The sequence below is a fragment of the Pelobates fuscus genome, chromosome 9, assembly GCF_036172605.1.
Source record: "Pelobates fuscus isolate aPelFus1 chromosome 9, aPelFus1.pri, whole genome shotgun sequence".
NCBI lineage: Eukaryota > Metazoa > Chordata > Amphibia > Anura > Pelobatidae > Pelobates > Pelobates fuscus.
The window spans coordinates 61,374,332-61,401,145 of NC_086325.1; the positions used below are offsets into that span (position 1 = coordinate 61,374,332).

At 44.4% G+C, this 26,814-nt stretch overlaps 1 protein-coding gene across 1 annotated transcript in view; it reads left to right on the forward strand.

Moving 5' to 3' along the window:
• Positions 1–26,814, forward strand: part of MCF2 (MCF.2 cell line derived transforming sequence) — a 167,807-nt gene that overhangs the window by 35,301 nt on the left and 105,692 nt on the right. The window contains exons 2-4 of the mRNA XM_063433524.1: positions 22,234–22,302; positions 23,816–23,930; positions 26,322–26,412. Coding sequence (XP_063289594.1) covers positions 22,234–22,302; positions 23,816–23,930; positions 26,322–26,412 — 275 coding nt within the window. The remainder of the gene's footprint in view (positions 1–22,233; positions 22,303–23,815; positions 23,931–26,321; positions 26,413–26,814) is intronic.

A 26,814-nucleotide genomic window follows, 5' to 3' on the forward strand; every position in this document is an offset into this window, starting at 1 on the left:
CCCACTCAATTACTTACTGTAGGGGTGTGTAGAGATGCCAAAGTTAAATAAGTGGAACATTCCATATTGGCATACTATATGTACAAGGACATAACAGCACTATAACGCATTTGGTTCTTAATATTATTAAATACACCCCACCTCCTTGGTGCTTCAGTAAAAGAATGTATCTCTGCCTCTGCCAGCATAGACCATTGCAGAAGTCTTCCGTATGGTCTCCATGCTTCTTAATTTAGCAGAGAGCAAGGATTCAGTATCACAGCCCCAGCAGTCTGCTTCGGTAACTGCTTATAAAGACACTATAGAGGTCACTGCTAGTTACAGTATAACCGTCCCTGGGCAAATAGAAGATCTCTTTGAAATTTAAAGAAGGGCAAGTGCCCCTCATATCTTCATCTTGAGAATACTTATGGTTATCAGCTTAATTAAAAATGAAGAATCAAATGAAAATTAGAATAGCAAAAATTATCCCATAAGAGATTATGCACATTTACATGGAAGTGAATTGTCAAAACAAATTCCTGTTAGTTATCTGCTGGCAGACTTGCGTATGGTGAGAACATTCGGGTTAATCTGAATAATGTTTTCCAAAACGAAAAACTTTTCAAGATGGCTGAATTTTGACCAGTTTTGGCTCAACAGAATTTCGGTAACGAAAAAATTATTTGGGAAATGTATAGACAACCCATAACAGTGCAATATGGGGCAGCCAGTGTACTACAAAATAGATGCATAATGTAAATATAATGTATCTATTTTGCAGTACACTTATAGAATTTTTTTTCTGCCATTTGAATCATAGATCAAGTAAGAAAAAGTAACCAACAGAAGGAAAAACAGGGAGAGAAGTAAAACGTTTATACTTATGTTTTTATATATTCTATATCTATATCTATTACATCGACCAGCGCAAGATGAATTGCAGTTCGTGAAGGAATAAAAGTCTAGCTGATGGTTGTTTATCTCCACATATCTGTGGTGCAAATACATATATATATTCAGGGGCGGACTGAGAACCCTCAGGGCCCCCGGGCAAAATAAATCAAGGGCCCCCTTACAGGCCCCACCCATACTCCGCAGCAAGCGCCACCCATGTCCCGCCCCCATGCACCGCCTCCAGCCACACCCTACACAATCTTTAGACACAAGGAACAAAAGTGCAATAATCCCTTCGAGGCCCCAGTAGAGACTACAATTGAGGGCTAATGGGCCATGGAAGGGGGTCTTTCTAGCAGAGGCTATCTCAGTGTCCTTTAGAGAGTGTGTTAGAAAGAATCCCCTCCAGGCCCTATTAGAGACTACAATGGAGTCTAATAGGCTTGGAAGGGGGTCTTTCTAACAGAGGCCATCTCAGTGTCCCTGCTGGAAACAGTCGCCTCCAGGCCCCAGTAGAGATTACAATTGAGGGCTAATGGGCCATGGAGGGGGGGAGCATTCTAGCAGAGGCTATCTCAGTGTCCTTTAGAGAGTGTGTTAGAAAGAATTTCCTCCAGGTCCCATTAGAGACTACAATGGAGTCTAATGGGGCCTGGAGGGGGATCTCTCCAACACTCTGGTTCCTATTCACAATATAGTAACACAACATAGCTCGCTGATACCTAGGCCAAGTTGGCTCCTCTTACCTTAATTACTGTTGCTGGCTGGCAGTCTGTGGGCTTGCTGGAAGGCTGTGGGCTTACTGGCTGCAGCTGGCAGGCTGTGGGCTTGCTGGCAGGCTGTGGGCTTGCTGGCTACTGCCGGAAGGCTGTGGGCTTGCTGGCTGCGGCTGGCAGGCTGTTGGCTACTGCCGGCAGGCTGTGGGCTTGCTGGCTGCGGCTGGCAGGCTGTTGGCTACTGCCAGCAGGCTGTGGGCTTGCTGGCTGCGGCTGGCAGGCTGTGGGCTTGCTGGCTGTGGCTGGCAGGCTGTGGGCTTGCTGGCTGCGGCTGGCAGGCTGTGGCTTGCTGGCTGCGGTTGGCAGGCTGTGGGCTTGCTGGCTGTAAGCCTAACTGGTGGCCTGTGGGCTGGCTGGCTACTGGCCAGCCTGTGGGCTGGCTGGCCGGCCTGTGGGCTGGCTGGCTGGCCGGCCTGTGGGCTGGCTGGCTTGCTGGCTACTGGGGCACTTGTAGATTATTTAAAGAAATAATCCATGCACAATAACCACTACTGCTCTGTGTAGTCGTTATGGTGCCAGGAGGGCCGGGCCCCCCTTTCAGAGTAAGTAGTCAAACCGTTTAAGAACAGTTTGACAACTTACCTGGGGTCTGCTGGGATATGAGGCTGTAGTAGGGTATAGGAGCAGTGGTGCAATGTGTAAGAGGTTCAGTGTGTGTGAGGGGGTGTAGTGTGTGAATGTGTAGGGTGTGTGGGGCAATGTGTGTATGAGGGGGCTGTGTATGTGTGTGGCAATGTTAGTATGGGGGCTGTGTGTGTATGGGTGGGCAGTGTGTGTGTGTGTGTGAGGCAATGTGTGTAAATGTGTATGGTGTGTATGGGGGCAGTGTGTGAATGTGTATGGTGTGTGGGGGCAGTGTGTTTATGGGGCTAGAGTTCACTCTCACCACTGCGACCACCAGGAATCCCTGGTGGTCACAGTGTTGAGAGTGAACTCTAGCCCGTAGCTCCAGGGCTAGAGTTTACTCTCGCAAGAGCCGTAACGTTGCCGTGGTAACCGCGGCAACGATCTGTGCTCGCGCAAGAAGGACCCAGAGGAGCTGAAGACTGAGCTCCCGGGTCCTCTCTTCCTCCCTCCCCTGCAGGCTGCCCGCACGGTGCCTGCGGACAGGGGAGGGGGCAATTGCCCTCCTCTTACTCCCCACTCCCCCCTCCTTCTTACCCCCTTCTTACTCCCCCCTCTTCTTACTCTCCCCCTCTTCTTACTCTCCCCCTCTTCTTACTCCCCCCCTCTTCTTACCCCCTCCCCCTCTTCTTACCCCTCCCCTCTCTTCTTACGCCCCCCCTCTCTTCTTACGCCCCCCTACCCCCTCTTCTTACTCCCCTCCCCCTCTTCTTACTCCCCCCCTTCCTCTTTTTACTCCCCTCCCTCTCTCTTCTTACCCACCCCCTCCCTCTTTCTTCTTACCCCCTCCCTCTTTCTTCTTACCCCCCCTCCTCCCTCTTTCTTCTCTTCCCCCCTCTTTCTTCTCACCCCCCTCTTTCTTCTCACCCCCCTTCCTTCTTTCTTCTCACCCCCCTTCCTTCTTTCTTCTCACACCCCCCTCTTTCTTCTCAAACCCCCCACCTCCCTCTTTCTTCTCAAACCCCCCACCTCCCTCTTTCTTCTCAAACCCCCCACCTCCCTCTTTCTTCTCAAACCCCCCACCTCCCTCTTTCTTCTCAAACCCCCCACCTCCCTCTTTCTTCTCAAACCCCCCACCTCCCTCTTTCTTCTCACCCCACCTCCCTCTTTCTTCTCACCCCACCTCCCTCTTTCTTCTCACCCCACCTCCCTCTTTCTTCTCACCCCCTCCCTCTTTCTTCTCACCCCACCTCCCTCTTTCTTCTCACCTCACCCCCCTCCCTCTTTCTTCTCACCTCACCCCCCCTCCCTTTTTCTTCTCACCTCACCTTCTCCCTCTTTCTTCTCACCTCACCCCCCCCTCCCTCTTTCTTCTCACCTCACCCCCCCTCCCTCTTTCTTCTCACCCCCCTCCCTCTCCCTCTTTCTTCTCACCCCCCTCCCTCTTTCTTCTCACCTCCTCTCCCCTGTAGCATGGCCGAGCTGCTGTGCGGTCCGCGGTGCCCGGCCGGACTGACAGGAAGGTGCACACTGAGCACCTTCCTATCACTCCGGCCGGGCACCGCGGACTGCACAGCAGCTCGGCCACGCTACAGGTGAGGGGAGGTGAGAAGCTGCAGCCGCCTGAGGCTCTTAAGAGAGCGCTCAGGCGGCTGCAGCATTTAAAGGGACGGCGGGCCCCCTGATGGCGGCCCCCCTCCCGGCCGGGCCCTCGGACCATGTCCGAAGTGCCCGACCGGTCAGTCCCCCCCTGTGTATATTGCACCACAGATTTGTGGAGATAAACAACCATCAGCTAGACTTTTATTTCATTAATAATGTAGAAACACAAAGCGCTAAGGGGATTAAATAACAATAGGGTGGACAAAACACCATTGGTAGATGACCTGACACAGTGTCCTGCAGTTCTTTTTTTCTTTGTTTTCTGCATTGTTATGATATTAGGTGGAAGAATATTTAAAAAAGTGACATTTGTCACAACGGATTTAGGGCTGGATTTGGTGAAGGCTAGCTTTAGGTCCTCAAGGAGGTCCTCAAGGAGGACTTGAGGGCTATCATAACCACTACAGCCAATTTGAGTTGAGCTTTAACCACAGGAGATAAGGAGATAGGAAATTAAACAGGATTTGCAATAAAGGAAGTATAAACATTAGCTGACTCTTTACAGGAAGTGTTTAGGAAAGCTGTGCAAGTCACGTGCAGAGAGGTGTGAGTAGAGCTGTATAAACAAAGTGAGCTAATTCCTATATGGCAGGGGATTGAGCTGTAAGATACAGGGGCATGATCTTTACACCAAAATTGCTCCAAAGTTTTTTTTAAGTGACTATATTGTCCCTTTAAATTAGTTGTGTGTATCGGTTCCAATCAAGGGCATACCTAGAGCATTTGGGTCCTATTTTTGGTATCCCTCCCCCCTCTCCCCCACACTGAGCAGTGTTTGAATTTAAGCATGTTTTTGTATGGAGAATGTTTGAGTGAATGTAGGGGTGTGTTTGTATGTAGTGTTGGGGTTTGTATGTAGTGTTGATGTTGAAATGCAGGGGTGTATTTGTGTGAAGTGTTGGCGAGATTCTGAGATGTATGCACATATACACACACTGACACACATGCAGATACATATACACTCATGCAGATACATAAACACACACACACACACACACACACATACATACACTGACACACAGGGCCGGCCTTAGGCATTTAGACGCCCTGTGCGAAAAATCTTCACAGCGCCCCCACCCCCCCCCGTCATCCATGTATGCTGTTATGTTTGTGTTGTCTGTGTATGTAATAGTACGTGTGATGACTGTGTGTGATATGTATGCTATGTGTGATATTTGTAATGGGTATATTAACAGTGTGTGATATGCGTGTATTGGTTGTATGTGACACACACACACACACACACAGAGTCAGACGACCATACACACACAGGAAGACATACACACACAAGCAGACAGTCATACACACACACACAGACACACACAGGCAGACAGTCACACACACACAGACACACACAGGCAGACAGTCAGTCATACACACAGACACACACAGACAGTAATACACACAGCCACACACAGAGGCAGACAGTAATACACACAGACACACACACAGTCATACACACAGAGGCAGACAGTCATACACACACACACACAGACAGTCATACACACAGACACATAGGCAGACAGTCATACACACAGAGGCAGACAGTCACACACAGAGGCAGTCATACACAGTCCCACACACAGAGGCGGACAGTAATACACACAGACAAACACACAGAGGCAGACAGTAATACACACAGACACACAGTGGCAGACAGTCATATACACACACACACACACGCAGACAGTCATACACACAGACACACACAGGTAGATAGTCACACACAGAGGCAGACAGTCATACACACAGAGGCAGACAGTCATACACACAGAGGCAGACAGTCATACACACAGAGGCAGACAGTCATACACACAGAGGCAGACAGTCATACACACAGAGGCAGACAGTCATACACACAGAGGCAGACCGTCATACACACAGACACACACACAGTGGCAGACAGTCATACATACACACACACACAGTCATACACACACACACACACACACACACACAGGCAGACAGTCATACATACACACACACACAGACACACACAGGCAGACAGTCATACACACAGACATACAGAGGCAGACAGTCATATACACACAGACACACACACAGAGGCAGACAGTCATACACACACACTCACAGAGGCAGACAGTCATACACACAGACATACAGAGGCAGACAGTCATATACACACACACACACACACAGAGGCAGACAGTCATACACACACACACACAGAGGCAGACAGTCATACACACACACACACAGAGGCAGACAGTCATACACACAGACATACAGAGGCAGACAGTCATACACACACACACACACACACACAGAGGCAGACAGTTATACACACACAGAGGCAGACAGTCATACACACAGACATACAGAGGCAGACAGTCATATACACACACACACACAGAGGCAGATAGTCATACACACACAGAGGCAGATAGTCATACACACAGGCAGAGAGTCACACTCACCTGATAATCACTCCTTCCTGCTTCCCCTGCAGCAGTTTTCCGGCGCTTTTAGCTCCGCCCCGCCGCACGGTAAGCTCCGCCCACGCTGCAAATTTAAAAAAAATAAATAAAAATTTTTTTTTTAAATCGGCTGTGCGGCCGCACGGCGCCCCCTGCTCCATGGCGCCCTGTGCGGCCGCACGGCGCCCCCTGCTCCATGGCGCCCTGTGCGGCCGCACGGCGCCCCCTGCTCCATGGCGCCCTGTGCGGCCGCACGGCGCCCTCTGCTCCATGGCGCCCTGTGCGGCCGCACGGCGCCCCCTGCTCCATGGCGCCCTGTGCGGCCGCACAGCTCGCACACCCCTAAGGCCGGCCCTGCTGACACACACAGACACAGTGGTGACTCTAAGAACAATATATGATGGGGGGGGCACATAAGATCTCACAGCTAAAACTGGGTGGTGAGGGGCACTAAAACCTTTCACTAGGCGATGCTGCCATTTGCTGTCCGATGCCAGCATGCTGTCATCCGGCAACAAATTTGCATATAATTTACATTCGCCACCCAGATTTCTTGGTGTGGGCTGGCTGACACCTCTTAACTTCGATATTTGTTTATCAGATAACTCCCCTATCTGCTTATGTGGGTTTGCCATATTTAAGGATACCAAATAAGGGAGCTATCTGCCAAACAGCACCCTTATTTAGTATCTTTAAATATGAAAATCTCACATAAGGGCACCGATTTAGTGAATTATCTACTAAACAGCTAAAAGATCAAAATAAAAAAAGCCCTTTTCTTAATTTTAATCTTTCAGTTGTTTAGTAGATAACTCGCTTATTTGTTATCTTTATGGGAGATTGCAATATTTAAATACACCAAATAAGGGAGCTATCTACTAAACACAAACATTTATATACACACACAATAACACAATAGATGTATGTCTGTGTGTGTGTACATCTGTGGTTTTGTGTGTGTATATATACATACAGAATAAGAGACATACACCCACATAACCACAGACACACAGACCCACACACACAATCACAGACCTATAAACACACACAATAACATTCATAAACACATATAATCACAACACACACTTAACTACAAAGATTAACACACAATCATCACATACATACACACATTTAATTAGAGGTCCACCCAACCTTTGTACCTTGCTCTGGGAGGGCTGGAGTAGAGGGCTGGTGGTCAGTAGTTACTGCTGGGATCTCTGTGCTCTTCCTGCACTGTAACGTTCACTAGGGAACCCAAACACGCAGACAGGACACACCAGAGAGAATTGCAATACCGGTCCTTAGAATGGCTGGGCTATGCAAAAGGGATAGTCAAAGTAAGCCAAGGTCAAGGGAATACAAGGGAATACAGAGAGACGGAGTAACGTATAGACAAGCCAAGGTCAGGGATAGAGAGGACAGAATAATCATAAGACAAGTCAGAAAATGGTAACCAAATACAGAGTAACCTTCAATGGTAAACCAAACATCACAACAGGGCACTGAGGCAAGGGGGGAAGTTAGCTTATATACACACAGGGTGTTTCTGATTGGCTAACCATTAGTGTTAATCACATGTGGGAGGAGTTTTTTCCTTCCCTTGTGGTCTCTGAGGTCATCACTGTGTGCCGGGTCACATGACTGGGTCCAGCACACATATAAGGATGCTGTTCTGGAGTGTGCAGCGTCAGACACACTGCCAGTCTGGAGCGCGGTGGTGGGGACCAGATGCCGCCACTCGCAGTCATGGGGTAAGGAAGGTTGCCGCGAAATGCGCGGGGGCAGGGAACCTGACATGCTACAGGCAGACAGTCACACACACACACAATTACAGGCAGGAGCACATACAATTACAGGCAGACTGTAACTCAATTACAGGCAACATTATTACAAAGTCACAGGCAGTCACACACACTCAGTGACTGTCAGGATCATCATTGGGTTTTACACAATATTGTGTATTTGGGTCTGGCTGGGATCGAACCTGAGTTGCCTGCATCCCAGTCAGGATCCTTACATTGGGCTCCACGCATCTTTGACTGTTTCTACATGTCCTTGGTATCCTGTAGTCTGAGCCTGTTTGCCTGGGATTTGCACACCTGTTTCTGGTTCCATGATTATTGGCTGAGTCTTCCTATTTAAACCCCGCAAGTCTGGTCCTCGTTGTCAGATCGTGTTTCCTGTTCCGTTTGGTTTCACTGCTGTTTATCTGACTCCTGGTTTTGATCTCCTGCTCGTCTACTGTTTTCGCCTGATTGCCGCCAGCCCTGACTTCTGATTCTGTTACCGACTACTCTTCTGGATTTCTCTTGTCTGTACTGCGTTCCAGGAAGCACTGGTTATTTCAGCCCCAGTGCACTGTGTCACACCCTTGGGGATTTCTGTCCTGAGTCCCCTCGGTCTGTGCCGAATTGCAAAGGGTGCCTTAACTCTGCCTGCCGGACTCCCACTCCAGGTAAGATCCCTGACAGTGACATGCAGACAGTCGCACACAGTCACACACACCGTTACAGGCAGAAAGTCACAATCACAGTTACACACATTTACAGCCACACTCACTTACTGACCGGATGGGCTGGAGGAGGAGTGGAGTCACTAAAGTGAAGTCCCTGGTTTGTAATTGTTGGGGAAACAGGAACTCCTTTCTGCTTCCATTCTGTGTGTATAGTTTAGTGTATAGGTTTGTGTGAGCCAGAGATTGGCATATTGTTCTAAGTTGTCAGATCTTTTTGAGCTTTATGTAATAAAGGGGTATAGTTTAGTGTATACGTTTATGTGAGTTCAGCAGGGAGAATGGTGCCTAAGTATTTAATTGTGGTGTGTTGGCCCTGAAGGGTCCTGAGAGTTGATGGGTCAACTTGAATGGGTAGTACTTCAGTCTTGTCCACATTCAGTTTGTAACCTGAGGCTTTGGCGTATTCCTGTAGTGCAGCTAAGAGTGGGGGCATTGAATTCACAGGGTCAGTTATCGTTAACAATGTCATTGGCATAGGCTGCTGTTTTGAGCCCTTCTCCACGTATGTTTAGGCCTTGTATATCTGCATTTGCCCAGAGTGTTTGGAGGAGTGGTTCGAGGGAAAGGGTGAATACCAAAGAAGGTCGAACGTCTGTCTACACCATGTTCCAAATTATTATGCAAATTCTATTTAAGTGTCACAAAGATTAAATATTTTGTTTTTCAGTTTAACTCATGGGTGGCATTGTGTCTCAGGGCTCTTTTAATCACTGAAAACAATCTCGGACACCTGTGATAATTAGATTGCCAGGTGAGCCCAATTTAAGGAAAAACTACTAAAGGAGGGTGTTCCACATTATTAAGCAGAGCACCATTTTCATGCAATATGGAGAAGAAAAAGGATCTCTCTGCTGCCGAAAAGAGTGAAATAGTTCAATGCCTTGAACGAGGTATGAAAACCTTAGATATTTCACGAAAACTTAAGCTAGTAAGAGATTTGTGTCTGATTCAGAGCACAGACTGGTTCGTGCAGATAAAGGCACATTGAGGAAGATTTCTGCCAGATCAATGCATCGGATCAAGAGAGCAGCTGCTAACATACCATTACAGAGCAGCAAACAGATATTTGAAGCTGCTGGTGTCTCTGGAGTCCCACTGACATCATGGTGTAGAGTCCTCCAGAGTCTTGCAACTGTGCATAAACCTTCTATTTGGCCACCACTAATGCTCACAAGCAGAAACTGCTTAATTGGGCAGAAAAATACATGAAGATTAATTTTCAAACAGTCCTCTTCACTGATGAGTGCCATGCAACCCTGGATGGTCCAGATGGATGGAGTAGTGGATGGTTGGTGGACGGCCACCCTGTTCCAACAAGGCTGCGACGTCAGCAAGGCGGTGGTGGAGTCATGTTTTGGGATGGAATCATGGGAAGAGGTCCCAGAAGGTGTAAAGATGACCTCTGCAAAGTATGTGGAGTTTTTGACTGACCACTTTCTTCCCTGGTACGGAAGGGAGAACTATGCTTTCCGTAATAAAATCATCTTAATGCATGACAATGCACCATCTCATGCTGCAAAGAATACCTCTGCATCAATGGCTGCTATGGGGATAAAATGAGAGAAAGTCATGGTGTGGCCTCCATCCTCCCCTGACCTTAATCCTATTGAGAACCTTTGGAGCATCCTCAAGCAAAAGATCTATGAGGGTGGGAGGCAGTTTACATCCAAACAGCAGCTCTGGGAGGCTATTCTGACATCTTGCAAACAAATTCAAGCAGAAACTGTCCAAAACCTCACAAGTTCAATGGATGCAAGACTTGTGAAGCTGCTATCAAATAAGGGGTCCTATGTTAAAATGTAACGTGACCTGTATAAAATGTTTACAAAGTTAAAATGTTGTTATAAGTTTGATTGAAATAGCTTTTGATTTCAGTAAATATGCTGCAAACACAACAAATGACAATTTTCAGTTCTTTACAACCTATAAAGTGTTTTAAAACTTACTGTGCTTAATAATTTGGAACAGTGCATTGTAAGTTTTAAAAATTTTATTGTACTCTTAATAGTTGATAACATGAGAATTATGCTGACTGTTCTTTACATAAATTATTTAGGTAAATGAGAAAAATATAATTTGCATAATAATTTGGAACAGGGTGTAGTGTTGTTGTTGGCTTGTCTCGTTGGTATGAACCCAACTTGATCAGGGTGTATGAGTTTGGGAAGGAAGGGGTAAAGTGATTTTGCCATTGATTGCATAAGTCTGGTATCAGTGTGGGGGCAAACGTTTTGTAATAAAGTCCTGAAAACCCGTCCGGCCAGGACATTTGTTTGGTTTAAGTGTTTTAAATATGTTAGCTATTTCTTCTGGCTTTATTAGTGTTATCAGTTCGTTGACTCCTGCCGGAGAGCGTGTTGGTAAATTAATTGTTTTTAGATAATTATCAATCTGGTGTGCGGCCTCCTCTGGGTCAAGTGGTGTTTGTGGGTTATGAACATAAAGAGATGAGAAGTAGTCTTGGAAGATTTTAGCTATACACTCGGGTAAGTCTTGGGTTTGGACATCTGGGAAGTTGATTCTGTCTATGCGTTTGTGATCTGCTCTACGTTTGAGTTTATGAGCTAGTAGGGTATCTGCTTTGTTGGACTTCTCATAATAGAGCTGTTTAGTCCATTGGAGGGCTTTGGCTGAATCTGATGCCATGAACTCTTTTTTTATAGTGTTTTGGCATTTGGATATTTGCTTATTTATCTCTGGGGTGGGGTTGCACTTAAGTTTCGTTTCAAGGGTGTGGAGCTCAGCCAAAGTTTGTTCAAGGTGCTCTAGATACTGTTTTTTATTGTGGTAGGCCAAGCTGATCAAAGTGCCGCAGGAGACCGTTAGGGCCGGTGCATGGCAGCACCGGCCGGGGCCCGCGGTCGCAGGCTAACCTGCAGGAGGGGAGCGATGTGCTATGCTGCCGCTGTGTGCAGCACGGCCGAGCGGTCTGACAGGAAGTGCTCACTGAGAGAGCACTTCCTATCAGACTCAGACGGGTACCCCGATTGCGGCAAACAGGTAAGGAGGGGGAATGGAGAGTCTGCATGGGAAGGGGGGGATGGAGAGTCTGCAGTGGAAGGAGGGGGAATGGAGAGTCTGCATGGGAAGGGGGGAATGGAGAGTCTGCAGTGGAAGGAGGGGGAATGGAGAGTCTGCAGGGGAAGGGGGGATGGAGAGTCTGCAGTGGAAGGAGGGGGAATGGAGAGTCTGCAGTGGAAGGAGGGGGAATGGAGAGTCTGCAAGGGAAGGGGGGATGGAGAGTCTGCAGGTAATGGGGGGGTGGAGAGTCTGCAGCGGGAGGGGGGTGGAGAGTCTGCAGCGGGAGGGGGTGGAGAGTCTGCAGCGGGAGGGGGTGGAGAGTCTGCAGCGGGAGGGGGTGGAGAGTCTGCAGCGGGAGGGGGGGTGGAGAGTCTGCAGGGGAAGGGGGGTGGAGAGTCTGCAGGGGAAGGGGGGTGGAGAGTCTGCAGGGAAAGGGGGGTGGAGAGTCTGCAGGGGAAGGGGGGTGGAGAGTCTGCAGGGGAAGGGGGGTGGAGAGTCTGCAGGGGAAGGGGGGTGGAGAGTCTGCAGGGGAAGGGGGGTGGAGAGTCTGCAGGGGAAGGGGGGTGGAGAGTCTGCAGGGGAAGGGGGGTGGAGAGTCTGCAGGGGAAGGGGGGTGGAGAGTCTGCAGGGGAAGGGGGGTGGAGAGTCTGCAGGGGAAGGGGGTTGGAGAGTCTGCAGGGAAAGGTGGGGGGGAATGGAGGTTATGCAAGGGAAGGTGGGGGATGGGTAATCTTCAGGGGAAGGGGGGAGACATAGAGGTTCTGCAAGGGGAAGGGTGGCGAAATGGAGGTTCTGCAAGGGGAAGGGGGGAGAAATGGAAGGTCTGCTCAGGAGAGAAATGGAGGGTCTGCCGAAGAAGGGGGGGATGGAGGGTGTGCAGGGGAATGGGGAAATGGAGGGTCTGTGTAGGGTAAGGTGGGAGAAATGGAGGGTGTGCAGGGGGAGGGGGGAATGGAGAAATGGAGGGTCTACAGGGGGAGATTAATGGAAGGTCTGCAGGGGAAGGGAGAGAGAAATGGAGGGACTGCAAAGGGGGAGAAATGGAGGGACTGCAAAGGGGGAGAAATGGAGGGTGTGCAGGGGGGATGGAGAAAAGGAGGGTCTATGGGGGAAGATTAATGGAGGGTCTGCAGGGGAAGGGAGAGAGAAATGGAGTGACTGCAATGGTGGAGAAATGGAGGGGCTGCAGGGGAAGGGAAAGAGGAAAGAGACACAGGGAGGGACAAGAGTGGAGGGGGGGAGAAATACACTTGAAGTGAAATTAGACACATGGTGGGTCTGGGGGGAACAAATTAGACACTTGGGGAGGGATTAGACATATGGAGGGGTAAGAGTGGAGGGGAGAAAGACACATGGAGGTGCCTGGGGGTAATGAAACACATAGAGGGGCTTTGGGGCAGTGTCACGGGTGGTGGTTCGGAGACCCCTGAGTGCCTGATGATGAGAGGAGTCTCAGCGTGGAAATGGACTATCAGGGCCTGGTGCAGGGTAACCACACGCCCCCTGGTGTTGAGCACCAGCGTTTGTGCGGCCATATACCAGGGCCCTGATGCAGCTTCTGTGGATCCCAAGAGCTAGGAGCTTGATGATATGCTGACCTCCCAGGAACTGGATAGAGAGGCTCTGCAGCAGATATGTATCCAGTACAGAAACAAGGCAAGACTAGAGCAGGCACCTAACAAGAAAACACGACAAGACTAGAAGAACTCAGAACCGGAGCAGGACAGAAAGCACTACCCAGAACATGTACACAAGACAGAAGGGAAACCTGAACAGGGCACGACAGGACTGTACATGAACTGGGAATACAAGTCAAATTAAAACAAGACATGAAATACAAGGCAAAAACAAGAGGAGACATAACGAAGTACTATATATGTAAAACATTTGAGATTTAGACATACATAAATGGCCAAGATGTATGCAGCTCACCACTGCACCAAAGTACGGTGGGACCTAATTGCCTAGATATGCATGACTAAATAAACAACAATAAAACACACACAGTACTTACCTGCAAGAAAGGGGCAGAGGACATAGAACAGCTGCCTGAAGGAACCAACCGAAACAAAAGGATAAATGGCAAAGGAACGGGTTTGGCAACAAAAAACAAACATTTAAAGGAATCCAGGCAGGCCCGGACTGGCTATCGTGCACACTGGGCAAATACCCCATGGGCCGCGGTTGCCATGGGCCGAGGCCGGCAGGGGAGGTCATAGGATCTCCCCTGCCGGTCTGTGCACTGTTTTTCAATGACGGGCCGGTGAGGAGATCAAAGATCTCCCTCACTAGCCCACTTGAATAGACATGCGGCTGGGGAGGGAGGACCCGGCGGAGCTCTATCGTGCTGCTCCGCCGGGTTCCTCTCGCAGGCTAGAGTTTACTTGAACACTGGACCACCAGGGAGGGTGTGAGAGTGCCACCATGCCCCCTCCCATATACCACCGTGCCGGTCCTCCCCTCCCAAGCTAAAGGTAAGAAGGGGGGGGGGGGGATTTAATGCCTGCTTAGTTTTATTTGTTTTGTTTTTTTTACCCCCCCCAACACTCAATCCCTTCTAACATTTTTGCACTCTCACACACATCACCCACACCACACTCACACACATCACACTCAGAACTCTCACACACAGCACCCTCACACACAGCACCATCACACACAGCACCCTCACACACAAATCACACACAGCACCCTCACACACAAATCACACACAGCACCCTCACACACAGCACACACCGCACCCCTCACACACACAGCACCCCTCACATACACAAATAACCCCCCAACACACTGCACCACACACATACACAATAGCCTGTATGCACACACTTGCTACATCCCCTATACACACATTCTCTACAGCCCCTAGCCACATATGCATTACATTACACCACAAACACAACACAACTAAAACCGACCTTATTACACAATACCACACCACAATCAGCTCATTCTACACACACGCAATCCCACAAGCAGGCTCCAAACACATGCACAATACTCTTTCCTGGACCTTTTGTCTTCTGGTATCCATTTATAGAGACACCAGAGACAAGTTGCAAGGAAACACAGTGCAAGCATGGTATTAAATTTGCTTGCACTGTGCAGAACAAATACAGTTTGTTTTTTTCTCATGCTAGAGCTCTTAGGCAGAGCTCTGTGCATGGTCTGCCCTGGAAGAGCATTGAACCAACATGCTCACTTTGAGAGGGGGCGTGTTTGTCATTAGTGATGACAAAACACACCCTCTCTGCCCCACCCCCTTCTTAGTGGGCCGCTGTGATAACAAAAAAATGCCCGGGCCGAATTTTTTTCCCAGTCTGGCCCTGAATCCAGGAGATTTGGAATCGAATAAAGGAATGAACCCAGAACCCCAGCATAAAGAAAACCAGACATAGAATAGAAAAAGAGGAAAAAACAAGAATTGTAAAAAGAGTACTGGATACCAGAAGGCCAGACATCTCCGCAGAACAGAACAGGATGTGACTGGGGATGAGACACATTAAGGGGCTTGGGGGGAATGAGACACTTGGGGGGAGGGAGGGGTTTAGACACATGGAGGGGCTGGGGGGAGGGAATAAGACACATGGGGAAATGAGACACATCGTCGGGGGGGGGGGGGGCAATTTTCGCACCGAGGCCCCCTGGGTTTCTAGTTATGCCTATGTTTGTGGTCATACATTTTCTCTCTATAAAAAATGAATATTATTGTGATCAATAAGTCTTTCCATACAATGTCCTTTTTGTTTCTGTTACTTAGCATAATGTACGTTTTGCATAGCTGAGTTGTGTATTACATTTCTTTGACAATAACCTTGTCAATTATTAAATAACACCAAGTATTCTATTTATATTATATATGCCAAGTCTAATAATAAGCACATAGTCTATTTGAATAAATATGGGTGTTAGCTCTATTTAATGTTGATAAGGCACTTTTTATTTAACTACATTTATCATTTTGACAGCCATTTTATTTATTTATAATTCATTTTGCAAGAAAAAAATTAGTATTTCTTTTTTTTTCAGTTACATAGCTTTTGTGCGTGTGGGTGTTTGTGTATTGTATATGATATACACATTAGATTTGTGCATTTGGTTTCAAACTAATTGTGATTTGTCACAATTTGTGAGTCGTCTGAATTGCCTTAACTCTGAATTGCCATGCGACAAAATCATGAACTAAACAAAATTAGGTATGAACAAGCCATTTTGTTTCGTTATTAGGCGTCCTACCCGTGGCACCCAAAAAAAAAAAAAGATGAATGAGGGGAAAAAGACACTAATTGTTGATTTAAAAAGCAACTAATTGGAGGGGGAAGGGCCTTGTGCTCAAGATGGCTGAACATGTCTCTGCATATCTCTGTCTCTCTGCAGTTCGAATTCCAGCTATATTGCCAAACTAAGGTGCAGGAGACCCCTTGTTGAAGACTCTGACCGTTGCTGCAATAACTCACCCTGATATAAGCCTGTAAAGTTCTAGTCTGTAGGGCACTCACCTTGCCTGGATCCAGCAGCCTAACGTTCCCTGGTGACTGGGGGAGGCAGTCGATCCCTCCCACCATGGAGTGTTGGTCATAGCAACCTTTCTTTAGCCCCCCCCCCCCCCCCTCCTCTGGACTTGTAGGGGATATCCGGGTCTCCACCAGGGAATGTTCCTACACTCTGGCAGCTTATACTCACCTTACAAAACAGAGCCTTGTGGCAAATATAAGATAGCCGCCATGCCGACCAACCATCTGCTACACTGTGAAACAAAGTTCCAGGCAGCCTTTGACGCTTTGTGTGCAGCCTTCTGGAACCTGGATTGAGTCTCGCCAGCAGGGATCTATACTCTCCTCAGCCATGAACGGAGAAGCCTCCACTGCCGCACTGACTTCTTGTTCCTCTTCTGGTCCAAGAGCCGGAATGGTCGCTAAGTCCATCGGCCTACCACGATCTAGTGGGATTGTGATATCGAAAACTCTGCTGGACTTTAACCCTACTGTGGGACTCGGAGCGCTTCATGCTTGTGAGCAAGCCTGGGCATAGGAAGCAGAGAGGATGAGGTACCAATCTTCCTACCCTTGTGGATCAGGGGATGTTCACTTATAGTTGGGACACAGTGAAGGACTCACTCGGCAATATAGAAGTGCCAGCAGATCAGGTCTACAATACCTCTATACGTGTGGAATTGGCTAAAGTATCATCTCTGGCTCGTTTCAAGCCTCTCTATATGGTCACACTCATTACAGTAACTGTTAATTTGTTGTTTAACCTCTAGCTTTACTACCTATTATTTATTATGGTCTCATAAATTTTCCATGTAACTACCCTGTTGTATACACCATGGCTTTTAATCTGGCTTTCAGCCTGGTGGCTTTTCATTTTCATTTTTATTAGTTTTTTTTTTTTTATATACATGAACCACGCATGATGTTATACCAAATCTTGTTGTCTCCACATATTGTCAGACAGAACTACTCTACTTTACCACTAATCCTTCCTGATCATTACTCTTCTGACATATTGTGACTAAGCATGTTTTTCTTTTGATCTTGGCTCCTCACGTTTAGATATTATTCTTGTCACTCATGTTTTCTGTCATTGCCGAAACGGCAGTGTCAGGGTTCTGGAGACATTCATAAACCAGGCCTTAAGTCTTGCGATTTATTAAAATCTTTCCAGAATCCCTTCATGGCATTATTTCTCTATTCTATCAACAAGTCAACATTATCTATTAAATATATAGTGGTGTGGAGAACAAAATGTGACAAAACCGCACACTGATTAATGCAAATTCAAAATTTACTGTAAAAGTGACTGCAGAAAAGCAGTATTAAGTCTGTAACATGATGCCTCATTTGCATGTCAAGACGGGAATTCTGGGAGAATTGTGGTAACATGATGTCATGTATGCAGAATCCGATGCAAAAGGATATACAAAAACAATTTATTATACCTCAAAACCTCAAAGGCCTAACTGATTTCCTGTTTGGGCAAAAAGGCTTATCAACGTTTCATATGACGGACTACACTTTTTCAAATAATTTGGCTGAGGCATGTAAGGACCATTGTCATCTTTTAAATATGTGAACACATTTGCTATGAACGCACAATTGTTGCTGTATTGGGGTTTTATACTAACGTTTTAAAAGTCTGTTTTCAGCTCACTGTTAAACGTCCAAACACAACGGCAGCTCACAAAAAAAAAAACTGAACGCCAATCGTTAGATAACAGGAACATGTAAACATTTTTGAATGCATAGTTTATAAAATGATTTTAAAGGTGTGCTGCAATCAACATAACCACTAACGGGGCGCTGTAGTGGTTATGGGGCTCGGAGTTTTCATTTAATAAAACTCTTATGTTATGTTAGAAAATGCTTTTAATTACAAGTCACACTGGTATTGTCACCCTTTGAGATTGAGTAAAATCTATTACCCTGTACGTTTATGCTAATTCGTAATTGCATTCATTTTAGTATTTGACTTAGGGCAAGACATTGGGAGATTCTATCCAACCTTACCGACTGACATCCACTTCGGGTGTGATTATCACCCGCCCCACTGCACCAAAAAGTTGGGCTTGTGTTGTCTAAACACTTACTTTAGACACCACGATCGGGCAAACTAATTACCCGATCCCTCACATGTTATTACTTACTCACAGAACCTCGTTGCCGACCAAGGCACGTTACAGGCTACTGTAGAGGACCCAATGGGAATTATCTAAACCTCTAGTTCAGGCAACCTACGGGGTATTCCACTAATAGGCTTAGGATACACCCTACTCTTATCCTCCTTCTACTTGTCTTTACTATACCTGGTACCCATGAAGGCACCATTCCTTTCTTTTGCCACCTGGCCCTGCAAGACTAGTTTCTAAGGCTCCTATCGCAGAGCCCTACTTGTGTACTAGGAGGGTACATTCTACGGTGCCCTACACCATTAGGGGGGCTCCCGTTTTCCTACTATATTGCCTGTTACTGAACAGCCATAGGTGAGACCTCAGCCTAAATTCAATTCTGCCTACTGGAGGGTCACGGGTCCATAAGACGGCTTATCCTGCATGTGGATTTTTTCGTGTAACTCTATGAATGGACACACGTACCCCTGCAGAGGGATTCCCGTTACCATTGCAGTAATTGTCTAACAGTCTCTAGTGTATATAAGAATCCAGCCCCACTATATCCCCATTGAATATTACGGTTTTCTTTTGCCCATGAAGTAGAGGGTTAACGAATAAATCCTACCTAACCTACTGTGGCATTTGAATTTACTGTATCCTCTGTAACTACAGGCAAAATCACTGTGTTATCCGCTCAGCTCAGATACACACCATTTTGTTTCTTTCTCTCGGCAAGAAGTATATATTGTTCAGAGTAGTACTTAGATGTTATCTGTAGCCATGGCGTTTTGATACTTTTTCAGTGATTTTGTGTTACTACTGTAGGACCTTGCAGCTAGCGATTTCCTGTTACTACAGGCACACTTCATTAAGGTGCTCGCCCTGCTCAGATACATACTATTACATTTGATTATATCTCAAGCCAGGCACTATCATTGAAGTGCTCGCTCCGCTTAGACACACCATTAATTTTCTCTCTCTCGGCAATAATATATTGTACCGAGGAGCCTCTTTTAGTGGTCTGAAACTTTTTTACAGCGGTCCCGGCTACCACTATAGTACCCTGCAGCTAGCGTTCTCCTTGTTTTAGGAAACTATATTTTACTTACCCAGGTGCTTTCGCATCGCATATCTCCCTCTCCCCCCTTCCCCTTCCCCCTTTGTACATAAAGTTTAATAAAGTTTATTATTTTTTACTGTTGCTTATTATTGATATTTGTGTATGTATGCATACACGTGTGGACAGATTTTGTTCTCCTCTCCTCTCTTCATTACCTAGGGTTAACCCCTGTTCTGTCCCCCAGGACCCGCTTTTTTCTGGCCATTCTCTCTTATACTTCTAGTATTTGACTTTGTTACTTTAAACTATCATTTCCTTTTCACTGTTACATTGAGAAGCACCAGTGTTACATTTATGTGTGGAATTTGGTTCTTGTCTGACCCTTAATTAAAAAAAAAAATGGTTATTTAAATACCTGTCTGTTTAGCTTAGAACAGGGGTCAGCAACCTATGGCACACGTGCCATGTATGGCACTCGAGGTGCCTTTCCACAGCACTCAAGGCTGCTGGAGACAAACAGGCTCTGGTTTATCAGGAGTCCTAGTGGAACTTCAGATATCAGCTAGTGCAGAGTGGTGGTAGAGTGGTGATTGCAGGTGGTGAGAGACAATCCTGAATTTACACATTGCAGGACTTAGAGGAAGTGATCTCAGATCACATTCTCCTAGCACTTGTGGATGGGAATCCGCACTGGAGTAGAGCAATCCGCAGCCCCTGAACCTGACCTGTACCTGGCCAGCCCAGTCCCTACCGGACCCCAGGGAAGCCACCCACACTGTTAACACATAGCTACAGAATAAGCCTCCCCTCCCCCCTCATACGAATAATGCAAACAGCGCATCCACAATTACACACACAGTCCCCACAAACACAACACCACTTACAATCAACATAAACTCACTCAACAACACCAGCAGCCTCTCACATGCAATATTACAAGCCTCACACATACACACCTCGTTCATAGGTATCATACACAATACCACAAACTACTCATGAACATATACAATATAACAATATAACAGCCCACATGTGCACAAATACAACATACACACCTCAATATAAAAAAATAGGATCGGCACGCCAAGGGACTTCAAGATCTTGTTTTGGGACAGTACTACTAAAAGGTTGCCTACCCCTGGCTTAGAACATCATTCCCCAATCTGCCAGATGCTCTCTGGGCTTGGTTTCCATAATTCTCTGCCAGTCAGTATTTAAGAGAAATATATATCAATTAGAGCAGGAGGAGCATGGGTTGAACATTTCCAGCTTTCAACAAATATCAACCTCTAAATGACTCAAAGAGCTTTATGTGCCCATAACATTATGGTCTTCAACGATTTTACTGTGAAACGGAATATAATTTGCAATTGCTGCCAGCTTTAGAGCTGCATTTGCAAGCTCTTCCATAAATTCTTGGAGTCTGTAGGGATCCACTTGGGAAGATGACATGAATTATTATTATTCCTTAAACGGTTAACTAAACTAAAATGTATTCAATTAAAATGTACGCTTTACATTTTTGTTTTTTTTGCTTTTACAATCTTTTTTTATCATTTTACATTTCGGTTGTCACATAATCTGATCAAAAAAAATGCAATAGTCGACTTACAAAGAATACAGGAACGAAGTGAGCTTGGCTGTACAAGTAGGATCTGTATCAGAGCATTGCATAATAACAGGAATTTCCTTATAGCAGACAAAGGTGTAGAATTTATGGAGTGTAACCATTGGTTTAAGTGGTACCTCTCTTGCTCCACCCCTCATCGCTAGCCGAACTATCGCCATACTGCTCAACCGTGTTTCGCCTCTCCCCCCGGCCAATTTAGCGGCCTATAGGTATTTAAAAGGAATCTACAGTGCCAGGAATAAAAAGCTGTATTCCTGGCACTATCACTCCCCCTGCCTCCCCTCTCCTTCCCCAGTAAATAAAGTGTTAAAAAAAACTTTATTTGCCATATTCCAGCGCCAATGCTCCGCCCCCTCCGTTCCGAGATTAGCGGGCTCTAATGTGCATGCACGGCAAATGCTGCATGCACATTAGACCTCCCCATAGGAAAGCATTAATTCATTGCAAAAATCTGACGCTGGATGTCCTCATGCAGAGCAATCCAGGAAGCCGTCTAGCCATTGCAGCCCTAGTGCAATTAGCTGAAGTGATCTAGGTGCATCCATCCCTTCAACCAAGAAATTTCTGTTTCTTATTTCTTTTTTTTTTCTTTTTTTTACCTGTCCTATTTGCCTCAATGTTTAGATTGCAACGTAATCGATAGAATGCACTATTTACTGTATACAGTGCGGTGGAATTGGTTAGAGCCATATCATTGTAAATAATATTGCTAATACTAAAGAATTATCTAATAATAAAAACCACACAAACCTTTAACATTTTAGTTTAGTATAGCAATAGAAGCTGAGGTCACATATTACTAGAAAAGAATATAATGTTAAGAACATTTTAAAAGTTGTATTATTATCATAGCTCTCCTCTTATAATTATCAAAGGATGTAGATCACAAATTACTTTTTGGCCAACATTAAAAAATATGTTTGTTTCTTATTTATTCACTAGCAATACATATTAAATTTACCAAATACTTGAATAAAAAATATGTAACATTTTTTGTAACTGTAGATAATAATATATTACTAGATAATAAAATGAAGAACAACTTTTTTAGCTCTTTAACATTCTTTTGTTTGTTCCATAGAGATGTCCGTCCCCATCTATGCAAAAGACATTACGGATCTCTTGATGAAAGAGCTTGCTTTTCTTTCTGGTAAGTACGATGTGCTGCTCTGTCTCCCTGTGCTATTATGTAATTAAATCCTCACTATGAACTTGTAAACTGTTTGGCAAGGTGATACGCTCAGTATTATGCCTTAGAGCCGGGTGCAATGAGATGTCTACTTAATAAAACATTATGGATATTCAGAACGATATAGGATTTCCTCGATGGGATGTGTCTCATGTAATGTATTCCCCAAAACACATATATCTAAAAATATAATAAAAACAATGACTTTTTTTTTTTTTTTTTACAAATAACAAAATAATAAATAACTTTGTTAAACATGTCTGGGAAAAAAAGATAATAAATATATAGTTATATTAGATATAATTTTGTATGACATTCATTGGTTTGCAGTCAAACACACTGAAAACCTTCCAATAGGTTAAAAGGTTACGAAAGACCCCATCTATTCCTTTTGTGTGAATTTTATATACAAATCTTTTAAATTGATGTAAGTCAGTGCTGTGCTCTATCTGCCGCAAGCAGTAAAATTGATGGAAAATACAGCAGCCTTATCAACATAATTAGATTCTCAAATTAAATCTAATTTTCATGCTCCAGTTTTGCAGCGAGGAAGATTGATAAATGGCCCCATAAGGTACAAAATGGTACACCCATTACAAATTGCTTATTTTTGCGTCTACTGCTAAATTAGACATTCTGTATATTTCTTGCATGCAGTGTTGCTGTTATGTATATGATTACTGTATTCAAACATTATTATATATGAATTATATGTTAGTGTTGGGCACTGAATGACTAATAAACTAAACTAATGTCAGGTAGACTGACAAAATGCTCTGTTTGTCATGTTAGCTGTTGTTCCTTGTTTGTTGGTCAGCTTTGTTACCCATAACATTTTAATACGTAAGCCCAAAGACTCCAAACAAGCTGATCATTCTTCTAAACTACCTGTGTTCTTATGTATCTGACAGAATCCAGTATATATCTAATGCCAGTCGTGTTTTTGATTTAATAAATAATAGACCGGCTATATGAGATTCCTCAGGGCAAACCGTAAAAAGACAGAGAAGCTTACAGTCTCCTCCAGGAGATGTCTAGTAAAGAAAACCCACTCTTGCACCATAAAAATAAAATAGGCTATGCTCCATGCTTTTTTGACTCAAATATACGTTTGTATAACTGAAAATATTTTGTAACATCAACCACCCCACTGTATGTACAAGCCATTATATATTGTATATCTCTGGTTTAATGTAACATACCAGCTGCTATATAGTCCTGGTTCATCTTGTATTGACACCTTCAGGACTGAAAGTCATGGCACTCCTGATACTTGATTAGTGAATGATTAGTGAATGTACCTCACCTTGTTTGTGATTGAGTTGTTAAAGCATAGCTCTTTTTCACTTTGATGTTAAATGATAACCATTCCAGGGTTATTTTAATTTTTTTTTTTTTTTTTACTGATGTTTGAATTTTTTATGATAATTTGAAGCTTTTTAAAATAAATAAACTTTGCATCTCAATCTCCAAGGTGGTCGTGGAAGAGATAATGACTGGATCATCACATTTCCCGAAAATGACACTTTCAATGAAGTACCTGAAAGTATCCTTCAGACAATATTATCTTATTTAACCTCCATTCCAAGGTACACAATTAAATAACACTCGTGGTAGTGCAAAATTGTTATTCTCTTGGGAGCTTGATAGTAGATGTCCAGGCCTTGATAACTCCCCAACTTTCTCTAAATGGTTTAGAGTCGTTTGTTCCCTAGAGACTCTCTTTAACCCCTTAAGGACAAATGACATGTGTGACATGTCATGATTCCCTTTTATTCCAGAAGTTTGGTCCTTAAGGGGTTAAAGAGGCACCTGTGATTGTTACCCCAGCAGTCTTTAAATCTTGTGCAGGCATTAGCTATGGATGCACAGTAACTTCCTAGCAAATTAGCGACTTATCTACTAAACAGCAGAAAGATCATCTACGTAAGGATATGAAATTAAGGATTAATCTACTAAACTACTGTAAAATCAAAACTAAGAAAACGGCTTTCCTTAATTTTGATATTTCAGCAGTTTGGCAAATAAATTGGAACCGTAACTTTGTGACTGCCACCTTCATTCACTCCATACAGAGAAAAATTGACATCCAAATTTCAGGAAATGAACAAAATGTTCTGCCGAATTTCGGTTTGTCCGCTTCTACATTGTACAAATTTCTGATTAACCAAATTTAGAAAATTAATTAATGGAAACAAATCAAAATATTTTGGTCTCTAATGCACACTAAACTCCAAATATGTTTCAAACTTCTCAAACATATTTAATCCTTGAACAGTGTAACACATGTATTTTCCATGGCACTTGGGTCAACTGGGATTAGCTAAAAGTGAAAGTAACCTTTGTGCAATACAATAAGTTACAGTTATATGCAACCTTGGGTGTAATAGGAATAGCCTGTACCCAGGTCAAATAGGTGCACAAGGGCTAGATAAAACTCATACAGTGCACAAGGATTACATAAATTGTAGTATATCCTAGGCATAAAACCTACAGTCACTAAATGCTTTTTTCCTTAAATAGAGTAAAGATGAGCTTTAGCAGTACATGTTTAATCTTTACTTTGAACAGATTTTCTGCCCTTCTGATTTTCTGTCATTTCACTACATTGCTTTCACCCTGATTCCTGTATTTCAGCCAGACTGTCCACGAATGGCCATTATCCAGTGATTTCCCAATGAGATTCAGTAATGACACACCTTACTGGGCTTGCAGGAGTTTTACTCAGCTGAACACATGCCCACAATGCCTGTCCAAGCCTCATCTGAGTCCTCAGCATTCAGACACTAGAACTTACAAACCACGTCACACAAACATTTCCTCACTACATTAAATATTATATAGTGTCCTATGTTTATTATAAATAAATATAAAGAGACAGACAAGCTCATAAATACCTATAGAGCTTTGTGTTATCTCTCTCTCTGTTTCTATATATCTATATATATATATATATAGCACTAGTTATATCTATCTCTATATAGGAGGTTGATTAACAGGGACTGTCAGAAGAGAGGTTAACAGTGGGTAGTGAGGTTGTCTGGCAGGGAAGGGGATAACTGTGGGTAGGGAGGTTGGCTGACAGAGAAGGGGTTATCTGTGGGTAGGGAGGTTGGCTGACAGGCTGGAAGAGAATGGATTACTTGCATCACAGGGAGGGAGGGAGAGGAGCACATATGGGCACTAGCAGTGTCTCACAGCACAGACTGCAGTGCCCAGCGCAGTCTGTGCTGTGAGCATTCCTTACATTAGATATGACATGCCTGTATTTTCATTGGCTGCAAAAGATATGTTTCTTTCATAGACTGGGAATCAGGAACATGTTGAAATGTGAGAGGGGGTGACTAAGGAGGCTAAGTTACACTGCTGAACACAGCAACACATTTCACAACACTGCAGGAAAACTACACAGAATTGGGAGAAAATAAATTAACCACAGGTATTATGAACTTCCTAGTTTTAGTTTATTCTTAACTTGTTTATCTGCCTGGAGTGTCCCTTTAAGCCAAGACTCGAGTAACCTGGACCCAGTAGGACTAAACTCAGCAGCCAGAATTGACCATATTTGACAAGTTGATAAAAACTGAACTCTAAAACAGACCATGCAGGCTTTGCAAAATTCAACTAGTAGGAGCAGATAGGGCATCAATCCATTCTTATCAATTCAATGTTGGTTGTGGGGGGACTATGGAGTGATCTTCAGGAAAGCATATCTTTCAGTCTATACATTTGCTGATAATTTCTCCAGCACAATCTTTACCTACAATAAGATGAACTTCTCATCCAATTATCCTATGAATAAGAGATTTACTTTCATATCCGTTATTCAATATGCAGAACAATGACAATGTCTCTCTTTACTTAAACCTATTATTATAAGATGATTAAAACGTGTTCTAGTTCAAATAAATATACTAAATATAAAAAAAAGTTTCACTCTGTTTTATTGTTTGAAAATGTGTTCTTTGTCTATGTTCTAGCAAACAAGAAACAGATGTTAAATTCATTCTCCTATTGGACAGAAGGTTGGACACATGGACGTCTGTAAAACTAGCTCTACAGAAATTATCAGTAAGTTACATTATTGTATCTAGATTAGATGTACATAAATATATAACTACCATAACCTGGCTGATGTTTCACGTTCCTATTGAGCTTATCTTTTACTCACATTATCATCTTCTGCCTATGGTAATAAAAATGAATAATTTAACAAAAAATTTGATTTCTGCACACAGTTGTTTTTATATAGACCTTTCCAATGTGTTGGAACATTGTGATACTCATTTGAAGAATCGTGGCCAACATCAAGACAGCTTAACCGGAAAATAAACAACAGACAAAATATGCAAATGCTCATAAATATGCTAATAAAGAAAAAGCTAATTTGATTATTTAGAGAATTAGCAGACATCCAAAAAATAAGCAAAATTCATTAGCACGGTTAATACATACTAAAATATGAATGTCATT